This window comes from Cuculus canorus, chromosome 23, assembly GCF_017976375.1.
Source record: "Cuculus canorus isolate bCucCan1 chromosome 23, bCucCan1.pri, whole genome shotgun sequence".
In the NCBI taxonomy this organism is placed as follows: Eukaryota; Metazoa; Chordata; class Aves; order Cuculiformes; family Cuculidae; genus Cuculus; species Cuculus canorus.
The window spans coordinates 4420192-4443667 of NC_071423.1; the positions used below are offsets into that span (position 1 = coordinate 4420192).

Genomic DNA, 23476 nt, shown 5'->3' on the forward strand with positions numbered 1-23476 from the left:
TAGCTGCTTGCCTCTGTGTCCCGGAGAAGGGAGCGAAGCCCATCTCCCAGGTCCAGCATCGGACCTGCAGGCATGCTATGAGCTCAGCAGTGGGGCTGAGAGCAGGTACAGTACCTGTGGCCCCCAGGTGATGCTCATCGACTTGCCAAAACGAAGCTCAGGAAGCCACTGCCATGGCCTTCAGGGTCGTTTCCCCACACCCCAGCAAAGGAGTTAATCACCCATCGCTCCCCGCCCAGCCCCTTCCATTTCCCTCCCATCTTTCCCCATCAGTTTCCAATTTATTTACTTTTCTGATCTTAATCCCCACCTTGTAGTGTAACGTGTTTATTAGAAAGGAACCAGCACGTTAAATGAAGCCAAGCTGGGCTCTCGTGTTAAATAGCAGTCACGCCCAAGTGCCTCTCCATGTGCCATTACTCCAAGTGATTGAGGCAATTTCTTCCTCCGCCACGAGTTTCAGTTGTAAATCTCTCAACCAGATACGGGGGCAATGATGTGCTGCCTGGTGCGATTATTATTAACCTCCAGCATCAAACCTGTGAGATGGCTATGGCCAAAGGACCAGGTGGAAGACAGGCATCCTTCCCGGGAAACCTAAGGATCCTTTCAGATCCACTTTCAGCCCCCCAGCCCTTCCTTTATTTGGGATGGGGAGAAGTGAACATTCACTTTCCGAACACAAACAGCATGTGAGCATCAGCAGTGCCACAGGAAGAAAAGCTCCACGAAGCACAGGTAAGGCAAGTTAATGGCCTGGAGGTGTTCCAGGGGATGAGGGCAGCTTCAGGATGCTGCTCCAGCATCCTACTGGGAACAGGGAGAGGAATTCATGGAATGGTTTGGAAAGGACCTCAAAGCCCATCCAGTTCCACCCCCTGCCATGGGCAGGGACACCTCCCACTGGATCAGGGGCTCCGAGCCCCATCCAACCTGGCCTGGAACCCCTCCAGGGATGGGGCAGCCACCACTGCTTGGAGAAGGAACACAAGAGAACAGAGAACTCTCCAAAATTACAGTGAGAAAGGAAATGCCTTGTTCAGGATGCTTAGCCCACAAAAAACCCCACCAAACATTGCAGGAAACAGCTGCAGCCAGAAGGTCCCCCCAGCACCACCCATCCCAGCAGGAATGAGAGTGAGGAGAAGCCCCCACAGCTGGCTCCTCTCTGTCACTCCCCAAACCTGTGCACAGGCAGCTGCTCCTCTCCCTTTTCCTTGAGTAAACGCCCTTTCCCATCCCCTCCACCCCAGCAGTGATGTCAGACTCATCCCCCAGCGAGAGATGCAGTGAAATGGCTCCTGCTTTTCCACTCTGCTGCGACCTGAATTTGGTTGCCCCCAGCCCAGCTCTGCCTGCTGGACCTCTCTGCTTGAGAGAACTGGCTGGCGCACACCCGAGCTATGGCAGAGCGAGGGGATGGGAACTTTCTTTCCCTCCCTGCAGCTCCTACGTTTTCCTAGGAACAGTTCTGTTTCGCTTTTGGTGCCTTTGGAGGGTTTTCCAGTCTTGCTGGTGCAGAGCTGAATTATGAAACACCCGAGCAAGCATTTTGTGCGAAATAAGCTCCGTTTTAGCTTAAATTAAAAATAAATAAATAAATAGAAATCCATGGATTTACAGAGTGACTTTTGGTATCACTCCAAGCTTTGGGAGAAGCTGACAGCATCCAAGCTCTGGTGCGCACGCTAGCGTTCCTTGGAGATGGGCTACAACACCGTGCTCTGCTTTCGCATGCGGCGGGCTGACAGCTTATGAAAAGATGATTAAACGTGTTAGACTTTACGTAAAAATACTCAAACCCGAAGTGCACAAAGCTGTTTGCAAGGGGGCGGGAGGCGAAGCGCGTCGGGCCCCTGGAAGGCTGCTCAGCGTGCAGCCACGGAGCGTTAAGCTTCCTGTGAAACCCATTGATTAGCACCAGGATCCGTCCGAGCCGTGCGGATATCGGACCCGAGCGCATTGTGGCGGCACGGGGGGAGTGGAAGAGTCGGGAACAGGCCCTTTATTGTGCCCCCGCTCGCCGCATAAAGGGAACCTGAGAGTCACTCCAAGGATGCAGCTGGGTCGGGGGCTGCGGCAGTGGGACGCAAGCACACAGCTTTGCGCTTTGCCACAAGTTATCCGCGTTGCAACCGATGCCAAAATAAATCTTTGTGGGAGCACGGCTGTAACCGAACCTGACAGAGCTGCAGAGGAGCTCTCGCGGTTTGGTTTGCTCCCATTCCAAGGTGAACGTGGACAGTCGAATAATTCAGATGGAGCTAACTCACATGGACCCTCGGGGGCGAGGATGCTGCATCCCCACACGCCTGCCTTTTCCCTGGAGCCTTCTGGCCCCTGCTCAACACGGCATGCGATCCGGCCAACGCTCCAGCGTGCAAAAAAAAGGCATGGCAGCAGCGATAACTGCGTCACCGCCTTGTGACACAACAGCCGGGTGTCACCGTGTACGGCTGCACGGCTCTGCCGGGCTCAACGGGGCTACCGCACGCGTGCGTCTGTGTGCGACTGGCAGCTCCTCACCCTGAAAAACCCTCCCTTTCCTCTGTTTATTTTTAAGCTGGGCTCCTTTAAGGGACATTGCACCCGAGCAACAAACGGCGGACACTAAAATCCCTACATTTCTGCTCGTAAGCGCCACTCTGAGTCACAACTTTGCTCATCGAGCAGTGGCTCACAGCAACGATGGAATCGGGGCTGTTCACCCAGTGAGCGGATCAGCATCCATCCCTCTGGCTCCAACGAGGGATGGGTCGCGATGCGCCAACGCTGCTGGAAGGAGCAATGCGCTGCTCGTGGCTTCCAGGAGCGCATCCCTCCATCCCTCCCCCTTTGTCCAGGTTATAGATCCCGCGCGCAGCCCCTAAGACAATGAGCCTAATTAGCAGCTTACAGCCCTGAGCCCGCTAAGGCTGGGAGGATGAGGGAGCTGTGACTCAGGAGGGCGCAGCCTGGCCAGCCTTCCCACATTCCTGCCCTAAATCCCCCACACAAAAGGGAATTTAGCCACAGTGACTCAGCGAAGGAGCACAAACTTTACAGCCGGGCTTTGAACCGCCGTGTTTATGTGCGTCCCCCTCCTCAGCAACACACTGCTGGGTTGGTAATTAAATAAAAAACGTCTCCTTCTAGCAAGCTGTGACCTAATCATGGGTACAGAACCTATTTTTAGCGATATCCTTTGTACGGACGCGAGAGAGCTTGAGACAGAGGCAGCAACTTTTGAAGTCCTAATAAGTGCGAGAGGGGTCTTTGTTTAAATTTACTGTGTAATTATATTTCCTCTTCTCCCCTTCTCTTAACCTAAAATATTTGACATCCTGCATGGGACAAGGAAAGAGATTTAAATGTCAGCCCTAACTATATGGTGCTGAGGTGGCCGCGCGACTGATTGGTAAAGTTCACCCTGGAAAAAACTCACTTTTAAATAGAGCAGAATCTACAGTAGGGCCTCAGCAAAGCCCATCTGGGGGCTCGCGCTGCCACCAAAGCAGGGCATGCGCTCACAAGGTTCATTTCTGATTTGCAGCCTGATCTCCCTCCATCTCCCAAACCTTCCTTTGGGTTTTGGTTCTCCTTTGGGTTGATTTGGTGCTGGGTGAGGTGGTGTCAGTGCAGCCAGACGCTGTCAATGCCGGCGGTCCCCCATGAGCAGGGGGACAGGATGGTACCCAGCAGCACCCTGCCAGGGGGAGCATCCTTCTCCAGAGCATCATACCCAAGTTTAGACACTAACAACAATTCCAGGCAAGTTAAATACCCATCGCATGCTTTTCTGAGCATGAGATTAGCATCTCATTAACATATTGCTTAAACCTCTTCCTGCCTTGAAACAGGACGGCTTTCAAGAGCCCCTGAATGACTCGGGAGCTTAAAAAAAACCTGAAAGTCACCCAGGGCCACAAGTGGCATCAGCTGCCTCGCTGCGAGCGGCCAGTGTTCATGCCCTGGTGCTACTCGAGTTCATTTACTGGAGGGAGCGAGCCAAATCCTGAATCCCGATCACCAAACAAACACCTTTACCCCTAATTTCAGCTTTCCTTTCTAGCAAGGGCAAAGCTCCATGTCCCATTTCCAGTTGCATGAGTCATCCGTTCCCCTTTACGACGGGAGATAGATATCTATCTGTGCGCCTGTGTGTGAACAGAAGATGCATTACCATTTTTGACAGCACAAACAAAAGCCCACACTTGCGGAAGCCTTTCACCCCCCTTCTCTCAGCGTATCTGTGCATTAAATATTCACACAAAATGCCTTCACAGCTGGGGAAACTTCTGCCAAAAGGGGCTTCTCCTTCCCTTTCTCGCACCAGGAAAAAAGAAATCCAGTGCCTGAATCACGCAGATCTCGTTTCTGAGATGATCTGGCTGCGTAATGAGGGTATTTTAGGCTCAGATTAAATTCCTGTCCAGCTCTTCCATCATTCCTGACACCCCACTAAACGGTACAACACCAGGACTTACGAGAGAGTCAGAATAAAGTCTGAGGCCAAACATCACAGTCTAGGTTCAAGGTTAGATATTAACTGATTTTATTTTCTTAATAATTGCCAGAAGATACAATAAACCCCCAGTATCTTATCTGGTCACAGATTCCTAAGTGACTGAAACCTCAGATAACATTTGTGCATCAAGCCTGCTTGCAAACCACCCTTTTCAGGGGAGATATTTATGAATCCCTCGTGAAGGTCGGAAGAAATCTGTGCATTCCAGCTCGGTCAATGGCCAGTAAAGCCACAGGCACAGGCTTTGCATCCTGGTTGTGTGACGGGACAGGGAGATGAGCCTAAAGGAGCGATGGTGCCCTTGGACCATGCAGCCTTCATGCTGGAGAGAGCTGGCACGGTCCACCTTCGGCTACGGCACATTCCCTGTGGGAACGGCTCGATCGGCCTCCCAAGAATGAAAGTAAACACTGCTGCAAAGCCGCTCCTGGATAAGACCTATCTGCCCAGAGCCAGAGGCTCGCACGTGTTTCTGCAGGCGGCTGGGGATGCAAACAGGGGGAGGCAGTGATGCCGCTCCCACCGGGGGCACAGCTGCTTCCCAAAGTGCCCCTGACTCCTCTCTAGGTATGAAGTCCCTTCTGAAAGCCAGCTCTGTGCTTCTCACCAGCGTGGCTCTCCTCCCCCACTTCTGCTACTCTAGGTACTTCATCTTTAGGCTGGGAAATAGCAACCCTACCACAAACAGACCAGAATTCCGTTTCTCCCCACCCTTCAAAAAAAAAAAGTTCTCCATTGAAAACCAAAAGAGTTCTCCATTCAACGCTTGGGGTCAGAGTGGTTGTATCACTGATCCAACTATGGAAACTGCTACAGCATCACTGCGGGTCCTTGGTGCTGTGCAAAGGGACCGACAGGTGGGGTGGGGAGCCTGCTCCTGCCTTCACCCAGCAAAACGGTTCTGGTGGGGCTCCAGCACTGGAGGCTTTCAAAGGGGCACATCTCGGAAACATTCCACCAAGGTTTCTGAAGGGGAAAAAAAATAACTCTCATGGCAAAAAAAACCCCCAAAAAACAACAAAAAACCTCAATTATCGCAAAGGAGTATGACATGGAATAAGAAAAATGCAAAAAGCCCAAGAGCAAATAGGAGTTCAGAGCCTCCAAGAGGCTGTCTCTGTGCTAAAGGCTCATCTTCCATCCCTTTGCCCTTCCTCTCACTGCTGCAGGATCCCCACCCTACAGCAAAGCACCTTCCCTGCTCCTTATAGACACTTCCCAAGGGCACGTGGGTGACACAGGGACATCACACAGCAGCACCCGGACCAGAGGTGCTGGATGGAAGTGGGATTTGCAGCCTCCAAAGAGGGGCAGCGAGGCCAGCAGAAAGAACATTAAAGTGACCATCTGAGGGCAGTGCTTAATCCCCGTGCCAGATCAGATGTCAAGGGCATGGTTTTGGAAACAGGATAGGGGAAAAGAAGGTTTAACTCTGAGGCTCATCAGCAAATGCCATATGACGGTGCTGAGCAATGGGAGCTGCTTACAGGTTTTTTTGGTGAGAAATGCCCGACTTCAAAAGTTTTCTTTGAGGTGGAAGCAGAGCAGATCTCAAGTGCTCACCATGCCCAGCACTGGGGCCTGATCTTTGGCCACACTCATCCTCCAATTGAGCACTTGATTCCCAGGTTGTGGCTCTGCATACGGCACTGCATGCCATCAGGTGCCATAAAAACCAAAGCTGATGGGCTCTGCCTAAAAATGCCTTTATTTCTGACACGAAGCAGCGCTGCATTAACCAGCAGGCGAAGTACTTCACCGGCACTGCTCAGGAGTTCAGCTGAGGTGACGAGAAATAATCCTCCCTGGCTTTAAAGCTTGGGAGTTTTGCCGTAACACCAGTCCCCATCACATCCTTCCCCTAGGGAGAGGGTTTCCAGCAGGACACGGGCAGCTCTGGAGAATGCACCAACCGATCGGCCGTGCAGACTGAGCCCAGTGCTGGGCTGAGTGCTCTGTGCTTCTCTACATTGAAGGTGGTTTTGAAGCCATCATCGCTATGGTGACTATCTGAGAGCATCCTGCCCTGCACGCTGGGCACTGAGCTGCTCTGGCCCCACCACAGGCTGCGCTTGGCAGGAAGGCACTGTGTCCCCAACCCAGCAGCAGCTACAGGGCTGCCTTGACCCACGCAACCATCCATGGGGGAATTATGAAGCTGTGCTGCTGCGGTGAGCTTTGTAAAGACAACCAGACCCTCCTTGCAGGATTCTGGTCACTGTATCTCAGCTAACACATGCATCGAAAGAGTTGCTCCTTGGGTTTGCATCTCCTTTAGGCTTCTATGATTCTGACCAGAAGTGCGATTGCAAACTATGCAATACGCACCTTGGGTCCGATAGGCTCCATGTCCTCACAGCAGCTGCTGCTTGGAGCATCCCCTCCTTCTGGGTGAGCAGCTGCAAGGCTGGGCCAGCAGGGAGTGCCGGATGCCGCTCCCAAGACATGCCGAGTAGGGTGCACTGCCTCTCTGCCTTTCCCTGGGTCTGCCAGCCCACCCTGGCAATGAGAAAGATGACGCCAGAAGTCACCTTGGAGCGGGCCAGGAGGGAACCCACCTTGTTTAGTCACAGAGTGAGCATCATCCAGGAAACTCAACAGCATTACCTGTGCCTCAAACCCATATTTTGACCACTTGCTGGAAATTTGGAGGCTGTCAAGGATACTGCAATAGGACCAGAGAGCCTGGTTTAATCCATGCTTTCATTACTACTCTGTTTTAAATCGCACCTTGTCAGCTTCTCCTTTTAAACGTGTGTATTCCAGGGCCATCCAGTCACAGAGCAGGAATGGAAAAGCACATTTTCCTTACATGTTAGCCACACGGTGCCTGAGATGAGGCAATTCACGTCTCTGTGACCTGAAGCGCTGTTCCTGTCTCTTGTAATCCTAATCCTGCTGAAAATAGGAACTAAGTGCACGCGCGTTCTGTGTAATGCCCGCAGCCTGGCCTGCGTGCAGTTATGATCTCCTCCAACAGCCACCAAACAAATGGACAACAGATTTTTCTCTTTTCAGGGTCGAAACACAGAACTTTACATTCCATGATCAGGGTTCCTATTTGCTCTTTTCACTGCACAACTTAGAATCATTGGGTTGGACGGGATCTTTACAACTCATCCAGCCCAACCCTCCTGCAGTGAGCAGGGACATTTTTAACTCCATGAGGTTGCTCAGAGCTCCATCCAACCTGATCCTGAATGTTTCCAGGGATGGGGCCTCCACCACCTCCCTCGGCAACTTCAGCCAGTGTTTCACCACAATCACTATAAACAATTTCTTCCTTATATCCAGTCTAAATCTCCCCTCCTTTCGTTTAAGGTTTCACCCCTTATAGTTCCTTCTGTAGTGCAGAAACACGTGTTGTGCACACATGCCGGCACTCAGAACGGCTCTGCAGGGACAAAGTTTGGACAGCAACGAAGAACAGCACTTGATCATTGATCCCACCAACCAAAAAGCCAGTGCCATCACAAAACAGAGAAATCAAGAGCTGTAAGACAAGGCACGCTTGTTGGAGGTGCTTCCTTCTCCATCAGCTCTTCCAACAAGGTCCACACTCAGAGGGAAGAGAAGGGGGAAGGAAAGGAGATGAGTGAGAGTGCTGCCTGCTGCAAATATTGACATAACCATTAAGGGCATGTATAAAACTCCCATTTGCGTGATGCGATCGTGATATTCTTTGAATACTTCTGTCTCGAGGAATTCTTTATTTTGCCATAGAAGAAAAATGTTTTCATATTCTCTCCTGCCGTTCAGACCTGCAACCCGGCTAGCCCTTTTGCCCTTGAGAGCCATAACATTATTTGTTAACATTTTTATGATGCCAAATGGTCTGTGCTAGAACGGGTGCCATTCTTTAGCTGGGAAACCATATGGCATGCCGAGTAATAAATAAGGTATTGTGATAGTTAATGAACCTAATTGCTAGCAAAGGCTTTAATACAGAGAATGTGCTGCTGAGAATTTAGCACCACATTAGAGATGCAGCAGAGCTCCTCTGACTTCTGAGGCTTAATTTAAGTTCTATATTGCAAACTCCAGAAAATAATTCCAAACCCTCCTGCTGGAAAAGCAACCTGCTGGTAGACTGTGATTATACTGAATTACTAAAATCGCAATCAATTTTATACACTCAGTTAACCCTTGCTAGGAAACTCGCCTCTCCGTGGTTTGAGGGGAAGCCACTCCGAAGAGGCACCGGAGCCACGTGAGTGGGAGCACCGTGGTCATCATCCTCACCACGACAAGTCCTCTCCCTGGGAGCAACCCCTTCTTCCTGCCTCCCTGCCTAACAGCCGAGCCGACTGTGGGCAAAGCGGGGAATAAAAGCCACGATTATGAACGGTCACCGCGACTCCGCTCCGTGACTAACTTCCTAACTGCTGTCCTTGCATCACGGCAACCAGACGTGGCAGCGAGTACAGATGCTGCCTCTGCCTCGCAGCACACGGGCTCCTGGGAAGCGCTCGCACGCATGGAGAGAGCAGTAGAAGCAAACTTAAAGATGAAGTTAAACTCGCTTTGACTCCCTCAGCCCTAGAGAGCTGAACAGCTCTCCTGGCCTAATGAAATCCCAAGCATTGCCATGGATTTTCAATTTTCAAATGTGAGCTCTTTCAGCCCAGCACAGCCTTAGGTGAGGCAGCCTGCAGAGATCCTGCCTGTGCCTCTCCGATAGGAGCAGCCACCGCTCCCATCTTTCACACGGCGGCTTTTTAAACCCACAAACGGCAATGCAGCACACCAAATATTCCCCGTTAGGCTGATGTATAGCACACCGCAATCCACAGGAAGATAAGGATGTAGCAGTTTGGGAAACGCTATTCTGGAAGACCTCCCCGTCACACGCACGGACCTGCTGTCCCACATGGAAGTGATGTCCCATGTTAGGGGTGACAGCTGTGCTGCCACATGCCTGTACCTACTCCAAAGACTGCTCTGAAACACTCACCAGCACTGGAGACCCTCCCTCACACTGTACATCATCCCCTTCAGCCACCTGTCTCATGTAGAAACAGGTCCCCTCTGGATGACAAGCCCTTTTTCAGATGCAGCCTTCCCCGAGAGGCCATCCACTGAGCCGGCTCGCAAGATCCAGCAAGTCCTTGGAGGAGAGCAGCGCTGCTCTTTCAGTCCCTCCAGAGGAGGAAAGGGGAGAAAAAAAAAAAAAGAAAAGAGGTTATTGGTTTCTTCCCTGCTCTGATTGTACTCGGCCATCCTGCAGTCACGTCTGTCTGCTGACAGCAGGCGCCTCGGCTCTGGAAGGCAGCAAGAGCCTGGCTCAAAGCACGAGGGAGGACAACAGGAAGGTTCCCCGGTGGGGCATGCTCTTCTCCATCCCTCCACACCAGCCTGCAGCTATGCCCTCAGCCACCTGGAACCCTCTCCAGCTCCGGGCAAGCAGCACGGATGGGGTGCGCATCCCAGCAATGCAGGAGGTGGCTGGGGTGAGCGCCCAATGGGGACATCGCATGGGGAAGCGCTGAGATAAAGAGCCGAGCAGGGCGGATTTAATACTGTACATAAATACACTTTACAATCTGGGGAAGGCTCGGCGCTAAGAGGAAACCATTGGAATATTTTATCGTGATGCAGATCGAGTGAAAAGACTGTGAATAAATAAAAGGGAAGATAATTATTTGATGGAGTTCTCTTAGGATATGCCACAGCGGGGAATACTTACAGAGAATACATATTACTGGAGAGACACAGCTATTCAAGCATCAAACTAACCTATAAATTGTCAGAGGAGAAAACTGGAGGAGAGGAATGGATGGGGTTTTGGGCACTGCTCTCATCAGTAACGCTGGGTTGTGCTTTCCACCTTCCCTGCCACAGTTCCCCCTGCCCGAGGAGTCACAGTCCCTGAAAAAGGGAAGGCTGCCTCTAATAAATGTCTTTCAGAAATTACAGCCGAGCCACTACAGTACGGAGATGGCGTCATTTATCTCCCCGCCATCTGCGCGGGCTCGCTGGGCTGGGCAGCTGCTGCCTGATCCCGGGAAGCCACATCTCCTGCACTTCTGCAGGGTGAGAACGTTCAGCAGCAGCACCCAAGGTGCCTCGTGAATGTTCCTCCCCTGAGTCCCTCCAGGCACCACACTCCCGTCTCCAACCGCAGCCTCCGAGACTGGCTTTCACCTCATCCCACGCACCCTTGTTCCAGAGAACCCTGGCATGGGAAGGGGTTTCCAGCTCTGGAGCCGGGCAGGTCCATCTTCTGCAGGGCATCTTCCAGCATCATCTCTTTTGTACTGAAAGTCAACTGCGGAGTCCCAAGCTCTTCTGCAACGGGGCACCCCCCTCGACCGCCCCTCCTGCCAGCTCCCAAGCCAAGGATCTCCAAGAAAGCCATTTGCAAAAGCTAAGGAAGCTGCTTGGCAGCATTACTTGGAGTGCTTTTCCCTGTTTGGAGGAGCGCAGCAGCGATTTCCCTGAAGTCAGAGTGCTTCCTAGAGGCAGTGCTGGAGAGAACCCAGCACTCCCTGCCTCCCGCCGGTTCACATCTCCCAGTCAATAATTCCGTATTAATCCAAGCGGCTTCACTCACCAATATCCTTAACTGCCAGCTGCAGCTGTAAATAACCCCCAAAATCTCATTTGTGCAATGCAAAACTTAGAGCTGTCACAATGCTTGTTCCACATTAATTTATCAGTTATCGAGCCATCGATCCGGATTGGCTCCAGAGCCGGGCAGGGAACCTGGCACACCGCATGGGTACAGGGCTGGCCGCTCCCTCTGTAGATGCCGGGGATAACCATAGGCAGGTACTCAATTAATAAAACAGCCGTTCTCCTTTCCATACTCCAAATTGCATCCTTACTGCAGCACAGGGACCCCAAGCTTGGCTTAAAGATGTTCATTGCTTTCCCTGGGCGATTTGAATGTTGGGGAGACACTAGAAATGCACCCAGGAATTTCCAAGCAATTTTAATGGATGCAGGAGTAACCCCATGGGTGCCCATTAACCTTTTCTCTCCCAGAGGAGTCATAAGTTGAAAATACAGTCCCTGTAGCATAGCTGCTATGGGAAAGTCCTCACTGGACGTCGCAAATGCTACATAGCTTTTCCAAAGGCTAACTCGGGAATCCTATAAAGACAGCACAGGAAATCGAAGCCGTGCCAATACAGAGTCTGTGGTTAGCGGCAGTTTGTTACATAGCTGCTTTAATCAAGTGCCACTCCTGGATTTTTTTCCCTTTTCCTGCTATTTTTGGCCCTGCTCCTTACAAAGCATCCCCTTCACCCACACCTTCCCTCCCCGTGGGGCACCAACCTCCTTCCTGGAGGCAGGGGGATACGAGAGGGGCCTGAGGGAAAGCTCCCTCCCTGCCAGGGCTGCTCCTGCCCCGAGCATGGTGCAAAGGCTGTGGCTGTGGTCTTTGTGGATGTAAATGGCTTTACGCCACTCCCAGACAGGGCTCTGAATGTCTCTCATCTCTCCGGGAGCGAAGGAAATCTTTGGTTCCTGTATGAAGAAGACGCAAGAGATGGCCCATGTTGCAATTGGGCAGGCTCCTGTAATTAGCAGAGGCGCTCGTTATTTTAAGTAAGGCTCAGCACCACTTCCAAGCCTGGAGGAAGAACAAAGTCAGCGGGGAAGGCAGGATACCTTTAAGGCTGGCTCAGGCAATAAAATCCAAGGCAGGCTGATGATGACAGGTCTCCCTCCGCCTGCCAGAAGGGAATTGCTCAGTCACCTGCACCCAGAATGGGACTGTCCTCGCTCCCGGCATTAATTTATTCCCTGTGAATTAGTGGAGCCCCAGAGACTCACCGATCCCACCTGTTCCCACCTCTCGCCTCCCCGCGCCCGGCTCTGACATTTGGAGCCTTGGCAGCAGGTACAGCACATGGGCCCATAAAGCATTCTCTAACGCGGTGCCTGCCAGTACCCACCCAGTCCCTCCCGCAACTGGGGAGCCGGAGGGAGCAGCGCACAGGGCTGTGAGCACGGACATGGATGGCCAGGGCATGTTTAAATGGCCAAGGCATGTTTAAATAGCTCTTATTTCTTCCAGGTAACACCCCATGCTGCTGAGCTGCAGAATCTCCCCTCCCGGTTTCATCCTTTCAGCAGAGGTCACGCTTACACAACTGTTACTCCATTTATTCCAAATGCGCAACACTACTTTAATTGCTGCTGTTCTGGACTATAAACAAATTGGCCTTAAAAGCATTTTCGCAGAACAAGACTTATTTTGTTAAAAGGGGACAGGAGGAGGGCGATTTTTAAAACTGCTATCACCGTAATGCGATAAAATTACCATGTAGCACGCAGGGGTCTGAAAGCTGCAATTAATATCCCACACCTTTCTGAATCCTTTGTGTCACGACAGTCCTGGAAAAACAGCAGCTGGGCTGGGTCTGCAGCAGGGACCTGTTTCCCCACTGCTCCCCTCGGACCATCGCCCGGATGCTGCGTTCCCAGACACACAAGTGGAACCAGCAATGACCAGAAACCCAACGTGCCCCCATTTCCACACCAGTTCTTGCCTTGCTGGTGGAAGGCAAGACGCTGGCAAGCGTGCTGCCTGCTTCCCTGGCTGGCTCCGGTTTTGGCTGTGTGAGACAAAGCCAGCCCCATCCAGGGATGCCCAGGACAGCACACCCCTGTGAGTTTCAGGGTGAAAGAGAACCCTTCTTTGTGCTCCCATCAAAATAAGAGCTATAGGGCAGTCAGACACCAGTGTCCACATCAGACCTGAACCCATAGGAAGCCCCAGTTCATCAGTTCTGCCTCTCTTTGTCTCTCCTTATCATGGGAACCGCAAACAGTCAGGTTCATTGCTAACTGAGGGAAAATAAAGAGGTTCTTAAAAATAACCTGTAAGCAATCCCCATTAAAGAGAGAAAACTTTCCACCGAAAGCAGCCTCCCAAGTAAGAGAGGCTGTGCAGAGACAGCTTGGATCCGCCGACTGGAGTTGGTTTGCACCCACAAGGACCCTCAGAGCACACACTGGAACGGACACTTCTCCCTCCACAGCTATCAGTCCCACAGCAGCTTTTTCTCCTGCCGTGTCCCTACTCTGCAGCAGAGGTTAATGCTGTCACTAGGAGCAAGCAATCCTCGGCTGGGCTGCCAGTGAGAGGGAAGTGAGACGTGAACACCCTTCAGAGCCCTCCACGGCTCCACCATCGTGTCCAGCAACGCCCAGAAAGCAGAGACTCCCCATGCTGCGAAGAAGCTGAGGATGGATCCCGATACACACAGTGAGGGGGAACATGGAAGCTACCCAGCAAGGGCATCTCACCTAAGAGCTTGGAGAAGGGCATTGAACAACTCATCCCACCATCCCGGGAAGCTGGAGAAGCGTTTGTCACCCAGCTCAGTGGGCTGAGGGAGCACGCGAACAGTGCCAAGAGCCACGAGCAAAGGTTTGGAGCACAGCCTGTTTCACGAGACACGGGGCAGAGCGCTTGAATCAAATGCCACGGGTGCCTTCACCCTCAGATACGCCTGTTTGCGGCTTTATTGCACAAGGTCCCGCACCAGCCCTGCTCGGGGGATCTGCAGGGGCAGCTGCAGCACTCACATTTCTGTTTGCTCCAAGGCTTTACCATCTCTGTGCCCAGAGCAATCCCAGCACGCAGACCCAGCTAAGACAGTGCTCACCAAACCTTCTGGAGGCATCTCCCATGTCTCCCAGAGCCACGGTGATTTGCTGGCTGCGGCTCAGACACCTCTGGCACCACGGCTCTTGTGCAGAGCTCTGGGTGAAGGAGAGACTGAGGGTTGGGAGGAATCACGCTGCAATTGCCAGGCAAAGTCCCATTAAAGAAACAGCTCAAAGGCATTGTGGTTCCTAGTCAAGTACTGTAGAGATGAAATCCTTATTTATGAGCAAGATATATCTGCAGAGGGAGCAATAAACTGCAAAGCAAAGTATGAAGGTTTGCAGCAAATGTTGTAAAGTTTTACACTCCTGAAAACTAGGAATAAAAGATATATCCATTTACAGCAAAGCGGATGGAAAGGGCTTCCATAGGACTGTAAAACTGCCTTGTAATGGCTAATTGCTACTTTCTTGTTGCAGCAGAGAGAAATGCAAACCAGAAAGAGAACTGTTTAAATCTCCATCAAAGAGCAAGAGAAAAGAAAGGAGAGTGAGGGGGGAAAAAAAGAGACGGGCGCAGGGGAACGGGAACCTTTTGTTCGGGATTCTCTGCACCACGCGGAGGAAGAGGCGGCTTTTGTTCCCTGTGCTGTGCTGCCCCGGCTGCTCCTGCTTCCCACCATGGGCAGGAGCCTCACCGGGGAACAGGAGCCACGGGTGAGACCTGGGGCAAGACCCCAGCCGCATGCTCGTTTATTAATTACATATAATTTAACTGAGATCGCATCGATACACACACAACAGACAAAAATCAGCTGAGTGCCTGCACTTGCTCCTGCCCCACCAGGGAGGAAGAGGCCAGAAGCAAAACCACAGCAGCTATTCCTCCAGGCCCAGTTGGAAACTGGAAGGGGAATGCTTTGGACCAACGAAAACACAAGAAACCATTGGAAACGTTTTCTGCAACAACCAAACCAACCAGCCACCACGCTGACGACTGCCTGCATGCCAGCGGACTCCCTTTGGCAACCACCACTCTGTCTCTCCAGCCCTGCTGCCCACAGGCACCCCAAAGCTTCCACCCAGAAAAGCCCAACAAAGCATGTGAGAAAGCTGTGGAGTTTGCAGAAGGCCCCACAGCTGTTGCATTTCAGCACTTTATCCTTTAAAAGCACAATCGCCTCCACCTTTCTCAAATACCCAGCATTTTCAACAAAAGAACCATTACTCCCTGCTCCACAAAGTATTCGAGAACTGAAATATTGGCTTTTTGGGTGCTTTCTCTACACAGATTCCTGCAAATCTGGGAGGGGGCGGGAGGGGATAGCTCAGTCCAGTAAAAAACACATAAAACAGAAAAAAAGGTTGCTTCTGTTCCCACCGCCCTGCCCTGGACACCCCGGCTCAGCTCTGTGCCACACAATAGTGTCTGGGCACCTCGCTTACCTCTCTCCCATGGATGGGTGGGAAGGAACTTCCTGGACAGGCTGGAGGGCTCCGGCACTGCTGGCTGCAGAGCCCAGGACCAGCCTGGGACTGGTGAGGCTTAAGCCCAGGGAGAACGTGGAGCTAATCCTGCACTCGAGGCACAAACCAGCTGCCAGGCAGCAGCACCAGCCACACTCACAGGAGATGCTGAGTAGAGCCCAAACCACAAACACCCTGAGCTGCTGCCGGGGGTAAAAAGCCTTCCTTCCCCACTGCCCTTTATAACTTCCCAGCTGCTGCCACCTGCCCGGGTGATGGGATGAGGCACAGTCCTGTCCCATCAGCAAGGGCTCTGCACCTGCCCTCCAAGCAGCTTTCTGCAGGGTCTTCTTCTTTTAGTATTGTTTTTCCTCCCTGTAATGGCAGATTTTGTGCATTATCCAGGGAAGCAGGCAGAGCGATACGTTCTGCAGTGTAAATATCACAATGCTGTTTATATCAATCAGAGAAGCACTTAGGTAGAGATGACAATGGAGCCCGCAGAGCCCTAATCACACACTTTGACTGAACGGAAAGTACGGGGGGAAAATGGAAATCAGATGTCTAGAGCTGCGATTTCAATAGAGACGGAAAGACGGGGAGGCAGAGCTGTTTGGGGGCTGCTTCCAGCTCGGGAGCTGCAGAGAAAGGCTCCGCATCCGAGTTTCAGGAGTAGCGAGTGCTGGGCTGGCAGCGTGGGTGATGAAGGGCTTGCTATCCCCAAGAGGCTCCACTGCTCCCACTCATGAATGCCCTGAGGCGATCTGGTTGCTGACAACTCACACTTTTATCCACAAATCACGTAATTCCATGAGCAAAAACAAGCTCTACAGACTGAGACGCAAGAGCTGTGCTGGCAAAGAGCACCAGAAATGAGCCAAAGCCACCAAGCCGCAGGGCTATGCAGCGTTATGTACCTCAGTCCAGTAAATAAATTCAGACCCTGGCAAGGGCACATGTGTTTAGGCTCGGCTTTGGGGCTCAAGGCTGTGCTCTGAGCCCTGTGGTGAATTTGGTGATGCTCAATGCAGAGCTGAGCCTGGCCAGGTCATGGGTGATGGCTCTGATGCTATCGGGTGCTCTCTTTGGGCACCCTGTTGGCTCCAGGTCCGTCGGGAGGCAGGTGAGGAGGAGCCCTACAGAGCCACCAGCCCTGCTCAGCAGGAAGGGAAAAGCAAATGAGCCAAGGACTCTTCAGGAAAAATGCAGATATACCATGAGCAGAGAGAGCTGGGGCTGTCACAGTGGCGTTCCTACCCATTCCTTGGGGGCCCAGACCGAAGCATCACTGGATTTTAGTTCTCAGCATCAGCTTTGCTGCTGGCAGCTTCCCTTGCAGCCTGGCACAAGTGACAGGGAGGGGAGACTGCGTGGCTGCTTCTTGGTGTGGCACACAGCACCTCCACTGGTTCCTTCAGCTCCAAGGATTTAATGAGGGCAAATTCACCTCTTCTCCACCTCCTGTTCCTCTTGGAGTGCTGAGATGCCCCTGGGTCCGCTTGCTGTGGCGGGAGAAGCTCGTGTAGGGCTGGTGGCTTTAGAGACCATTGTAACCCAGGGTCCCAGTGCCAAAGGAGCAGGGAGCACTTGATGTTTCTTTGCTCTCAGAAGAAAACATCTTTAACGTGTTCATCTTTAAAGCTGACATCCTTTTCAAACGGAAGCAGCTGCTTTCACATCAGTGGGTCCGGCCACGCATGCGGTACGATGAGCAGGGTTTGGGAAGCAAAGTCAGCTTGGGATCTGAAACAGCGCTTATTAGTTTGAGGATGATACGTCGGCTCGTCCGCCTGTCCCTCCCAGTGACAGACCTTTAAAAAACCAAAAGCCAATTGTACAGATTTGAAGTCAATAATGAGCCTAAAACTGTTTGATCATTTCATCTCCTGCTAGGAGAGCAGGAAGAGGAAGGGATGGTGTGGGGACAGCCAGAAACGTGGGGCTCTGCTGCCTCTTCGTGGTGGGGAAGGTGAAAGAAGCCACCAGCGCCACAGCCACCGCGTCCCCACTGCGTCGCCCGCTGCTCACCATCCCTGGGACATCGGGTACGGGGCTGAGGGGCCGTGGGATGGGAAGAGACCCTGTTGAGCATGAGGTGGGCAGGGCAGAGGGGCTAGGGAGCCCAATCCTGGACACTGAGGCTGGGGATTTTCTGTTTTTCAGGGTGAGGAGATGAAATTGCCATTTTCCAAAGGAAACCTGAAAAACATAAAAGCAATAAAAATCAATGAAGGAGAAGGGGAATATTGGCAGGCATTTTTCATGGGCTGGATGTGGTTCCTCCTTCCCACAGGAGGGGCTTTGTCAGTCCCCTGACAGGGCTTCTAGTGGCCCTAAAACTTCCTTGCCACATGATATTATCAAACACACTGGCTTCAATCTGCTGTTAAGCAGTGCAGGAGTCGGACTCACTGACACTGCTTACATAGCTGTAGGGCTGTGACAGCTGGCGACAGCAACTTGCATGGTACAGCTTTACTCCTGTCCGTTACTTTAAAGCCAGGGACAAGTAATGTAATCCCAGAGATTGCCATTAATTACTGTCATTGGTGCAGGTATTGTAGAGCTCAGGTGCTGCTGGGGGGGCTCCACAGTGAGTTAAAACAAAAGTAAAGCTCAGGACAGAAAGAGCGAGCGAGAAAAAGCCCCCCCTCATGAACAGGCGTGTGTCCAGCTGGCACCAAACCAAAGCGGAGGAGGAAGGAGAGAAATTAAAACCGAAAGTACACTGAGGTCCAGCAGAAAGAGCAAGCAGCAGACATTGTGTTTCGCAGGATGGCTGGTCCAGCAGTCTTCACGGGCACAGATGTCTACCAGCGCACTTTCAACCCTCAAGAGTATTTGAAAGAATTCTACAACTTGAGCGACAGCAACAACCAGCCCAACACGTTCCTGATAAACAACCTGAAGAGCCTGCACAAAATGTTCTCCTTGGGTGAGTATTCCCGAGGTGTGGAATAGTGTTGCATGGTGCTGTTCGCATGGATGCCCTTGGGCTTTGCCCCGACACAGCACCAGCAATGTGCTGTATTGCACGCATGCGTACATGTATATAAATGGGTGTTTCTATATCTGTGCACACAGGAGTGCCAGCTGGAGTTGTTCCCCAGTTTCTGGAGACAGCAGCATAGCCAGGCGGGGCGGGTGCCTCTGCTCCAGGAGCAGGCGTTGCTCCTGTCCACCGGCAGGGCTGGGGGCTCTGACCCACTGTAGGAGCTGCCCTGGGGGTTGCGTTTCTGAGTTACGGGAGGCACGGCCCAATGGGGCACTGGGACGTTCCCAAACTCACTGGGCTGCTCTTCCCTGCACTCTGCACCAGATGGGCTGAAGGGTGACACCCTGATAGACATCGGCTGCGGCCCCACCATCTATCAGCTTCTGTCCGCCTGTGAGAATTTCCAGGAGATCTTTGCCTCGGATTACACCGATCAGAACCGCCGCGAGCTAGAGAAGTGGCTGAGGAAGGAACCTGGAGCCTTTGACTGGAGCCCAGTGGTGCAGTACGTATGTGAGCTGGAAGGAAACAGGTGAGGCTGGCTTCTTACCCCCCCCCCCCCAACAATGGCATACATGGAGTCGCAGGCACAGATGCTACATAACATCATAATGAGCTTTTATCTATTTGCTTCTCTATTTACTTGGTAGGGAGGCGTGGGCTGCGAAAGAAGAGAGACTGAGAAAGAAGGTAAAGCAGGTTCTGAAGTGCGATGTGACTAAAGCCAACCCCGTGGCCCTGCCTCCTGTTGACTGCATTGTCTCCACCCTCTGCCTGGAGGCCGCCTGCAAGGACCTGGCCACCTTCCGCAGTGCCGTGAGAAACATCGGTGCCCTCGTGAAGCCAGGAGGGCACCTGGTGTTGCTCACCGTCCTCCAGGAAACCTTCTATGCCTTCAACAATCAGGTTTTCTCATGCCTCCGTCTGGAGAAAAACATGGTGGAGGAAGCGGTGGAGGCTGCTGGCTTTGACGTGAGGCTCAGTGAGATGCAGCCATGCCCACCTGGCGATCCCCGTGCAGATTGTGAAAATGTGTTGAGCCTTGTGGCACGCAAGCGTGCCTCCATATAGAAGGTGGGCGTTGGGGAGGAAAACAGTGCCTGGTTTATAAGAGCCCCACTGATGTCACCCACAGCCCCTCTCCCCATTATATGAACGCAAATAAACTCGTCAGTGTCCTAACGGTGTGTGTGTGTGTGACTGGGGATTTATGCAGTACATACAGACCAGCACTTGAAGCACCGCTGCACACAGCGGCCCAGGCTCAGGGTAACCCTTCTGGCTCACCCAGCCCAGAAACATGAATTGCACCCAAGCCCCTTCCCTGCCATCCCTACAAGTAAGAGCAGAGCTTCTGAGCAGCTTCCTTCTTTCATCCACCATGCACTTTAGTGAGACCAAAATCCATTCCTATGGGGAAAAAAGTCTGGCTGCAAAGGCAGCGAGATTGGGCAAAGTCAGACCTGTTCCTGGTTTCTGAACAAATCCTGCATGTTCTGTTTGAAAAGCTGGTGAGAAGAGGGATGCTGGCAACAGGAACGGTCCGCCTTGCACTCAGATAGCCCCCAGCACCCCCAGAACCAAGGGCAACCATTGATCTTCCCAGAAAACCTGTAAAAACTGTTTGAGAAAATGCTGTGGCCACAGCAATACGTACCTGCCAGGCACCGGCACACATGGGAACTGGGCAGGAAGGGCTGGCAGAAGGAAGGAACGGTCTCTCCACAGCAATGTCCTCTGCTCCCAGCACCGCTGGCTGCGCTAGGTTCTCCTCCCACGATTACAGACAGCCAGACCTACAACATGCCAGAGATGCATTTCAGAGATACTCAAGCTTAGACACTAATAAAAATTAACATTAGTGCATTCAACGTGTTGTAATTCTCTTTTTAGATTAAGAGAGTGGGATTTAATGCTAAAGCTCCTCCTCCCCTCCCTCTTTTGAGGTAGTTTTGGTTCAAGAGTGAAAAGAAATATGGGAAGAGGAAATTTTCAGTCTGGATATACACAGGTAGAGCCTTGACACAAATCTTATTGGTTCTGACGGAGCCAGTAGATGCAGTGTGGGTTATTGGTGCTGCAGCAAGCCTCAGGAAAGCCTCACTGCCCGGCTCTGAGAAATGCTCCAGCAACTGCAGAAAACCAGAGGCTGCTTTGAGGCAGCTCAGGACCGCTGGTGCTGGCTAGTTAGTGGGAATATAATGCCTCTGTTTCCATAAAGAGCTTGGCGCCTGCCAGTGCGGTGCAGTAAAGGCAGGAATTCAGCAGCTGCCGACATGTTCTCTGGAAATAACATGCCCAGGTCTTGTAGTGTTGGCGTCTTTAATCGCTGTTTAACTGTTCGAACATCAGCATCGCTGGGGAGTTTTATGGTCTGTTTAAAAAGCACAATGATTTCCTTCACAGAGAAGTTTGTAGCTACAATTACCCTTCTGTTGTAACCTGCCAGGAGTCACTGAGCACTTTTCCCAGTGAAGAGGCCAGGCGGCATTCCGCCTGCTGCTCCCGACAGGAATTGTGATGGCACCTGAGGCAGCCAGGCTGGGCGCAGCTCACGCCCATGCTGGGAAGGTGCCGACCGGGCAGCAAGCAGCTCAACTCTTCTCTCACCTGTACAAGCTTTGCTGACAGCAGGACACAGCCCACACAATGCAGAGGTGTCAAAAGAGACGGCGGCCTGGCTTCCCGGCCCCCACCTCTTCTCCTCCTCTGGCACGGCTGATGCACCTCAGACTCACCCTATGCCTGAACACAAAGCCAAAGACGTGAAGCAAACTCACTTGTTCAGTGCAACCACAGTATTCCCGTCGGGTCCTCTCCTGCTGCATGCAGCTCTTGGTTGGCCTAAAGACGTTTGATGGCTGCAGGAACAGCACTCAGGGATAAGAGAGTGCTGGGCATCAGCTGTGTGACTCGTCCTTCCTGGGGAGAAAGGGCCGTGACTGGCAATGGCTGTGTCCGACTGGCACTGGGGATGGAGGCAGCACAGTAGAAATGTGGCAGGGGAACAGCTGAGCGGCCGCAGGACTCCTGCATCCCACAGAAGAGCTGAGCCAGAGCCTTGAGCTGGGAGATGAGGGCATCCATGGCTTAAAAGTACCAACCTAGAAGGCAGGCGAAGAAAGAGGGGGTGAGACACGGGCACAGGTGGTGGTGACTTGAGGAGGACGAGCTGCTCGTTCTACCTTCGGAGAGGAACTCGCTGACATTTCTGCAATATTTAAGAGTGCATATATATTAAGAGTCAAAATCAGCAGCTAAAGAATGCATTTTGCCTCCCAAAGAGAATAAATTTTCTGGGTTTGCTTCTTTGAAGAGCAAAAAGGGCATAAAATACTAACCAAAATAGGGAAACATCTCCAATGAATTTATAAGAGCATGCCTGTGAAAATCCTGAACTGTCTTCCTGTTTTCCTGTTGCACATTTTGTCAGGTCTGGGCTGTGTGAGTGGCACCCAAGCCCCTCGCCACTGCTGGCATGTCCCGGCTGTGGTGGGACACAGCCCAGCACTACCCATGGCCGCAGTACTCGCTGCAGGCACCCAGTGCAGCAGGAGCGATCCAGCAACGGCACAACCAGCGTGTGCTCCCAGACAAGCCTGGGGGGCCCAGGAAGGGAAGAAAACAGAGGGAAGTAAATGAGGCTCCAGGGAAATTAAGGCAAAGTGGAAGGCCTGGCAAAGCGAGGTAATAATTTCCTTTCTGAATGAGTGACTGTTTAGAATTTAACCAGGCGAACACGATTAAATGAAATGAATATAAATTCTAGGTGCGGTAATAAGTAATGAAGTGAAGAAAATGAACAGCACCTAATTAACAGGAAAATAGGATATGCTGTAACGCGTGGGGATCTAATGAAAAATGAAGGCCCAACTTCCCCTATTGAAAAGTTTTCCAGATGGAAAACACTGCTGTTTGACATCCGGTGCCTTTGGAAGTATCCCGGGATGGCAGGTGCTGAGATGCACCCCACTTGGGGAAAGGACAGAGCTGTTGGCAAAATCCTTGGAGATGTAAAGCCCAGCAGCCTGACAAACCCCATGCCAGGAGCCCCTCCTGAGGGAGGAGCAGAGTATCATAGAATCACAGAATCGTTTGGTTTGAAAAGACCTTTGGAATCATTGAGTCCAACTGTATCTGTCCACTACTAAACCATCCCTGAGCACCTCATCTGCCCATCTTTTAAATCCCTCCAGGGATGGGGACTCCACCATTGCCCTGGGCAGCCTCTGCCAGTGGCTGAGAACCTTTTCTGTACAGAAATTTTTCCTGATATCCAATCTAACCCTCCCCTGAAGCAACTTGGGGCCATTTCTGCTCCTCCTGACACTTGTTACTTGGGACAAGAACCCAGAACCCATCTCACCACAACCTGCTTTCTGGGAGCTGCAGAGCGATGAGGTCTCCCCTCAGCTTCCTCTTCTGCAGGCTAAGCAGGCCCAGGGCCCTCAGCTGATTCCAAAACCCTCGGGCTCCAGCCCCTTAATGTCCTTCTTGCAGAGAAGCTGGGGAGGGGCTCTGGATGAGGGAGAGCAGGGATAGGATGAGGGGGAGCGGTTTTGAGCTGAAAGAGGGGAGATTGAAATGAGATCTTAGAAAGAAATGTTTTGCTGTGAGGGTGGGGAGGCCCTGGCCCAGGGTGCCCAGAGCAGTGGTGGCTGCCCCATCCCTGGAGGGGTTCCAGGCCAGGTTGGATGGGGCTTGGAGCCCCTGAGCCAGTGGGAGGTGTCCCTGTCCAGGGCAGGGGGTGGGACTGGATGGGTTTGAAGTCTCTTCCAGCCCAAACCACCCCATGATTCCGAGCCTGTCTAGCCCCATCCCGGCTCGCACTGGCGGCCCGGGGTCAGCACGCCTCGAGGACGGCGACAGAAGAGCGACGAGAGACCCCGGGTCAGCGCCAAGCCCCAACATGGCGGCCGCCGCCTCCGCCCACACCGGAAGGG

At 52.4% G+C, this 23476-nt stretch overlaps 1 protein-coding gene and 1 long non-coding RNA gene across 2 annotated transcripts; one reads left to right on the plus strand and one right to left on the minus strand.

Annotated features, from left to right (window-relative positions):
• Positions 1 to 15823: 15823 nt before the first annotated feature.
• Positions 15824 to 23468, minus strand: LOC128854364 (uncharacterized). Its single transcript, XR_008453409.1, has 4 exons — positions 22906 to 23468; positions 21314 to 21637; positions 20191 to 20329; positions 15824 to 17737 (listed from the first exon to the last, which is right to left on the minus strand). It is a non-coding gene; the product is annotated as an uncharacterized LOC128854364 (long non-coding RNA).
• NNMT (nicotinamide N-methyltransferase) lies at positions 18151 to 19715 on the plus strand. Its single transcript, XM_009571893.2, has 3 exons — positions 18151 to 18473; positions 18858 to 19065; positions 19184 to 19715. Exons 1-3 carry the CDS (start codon positions 18314 to 18316, stop codon positions 19602 to 19604), a joined length of 789 nt encoding a protein of 262 aa, XP_009570188.2. The 5' UTR covers positions 18151 to 18313; the 3' UTR covers positions 19605 to 19715.
• Positions 23469 to 23476: the final 8 nt, after the last annotated feature.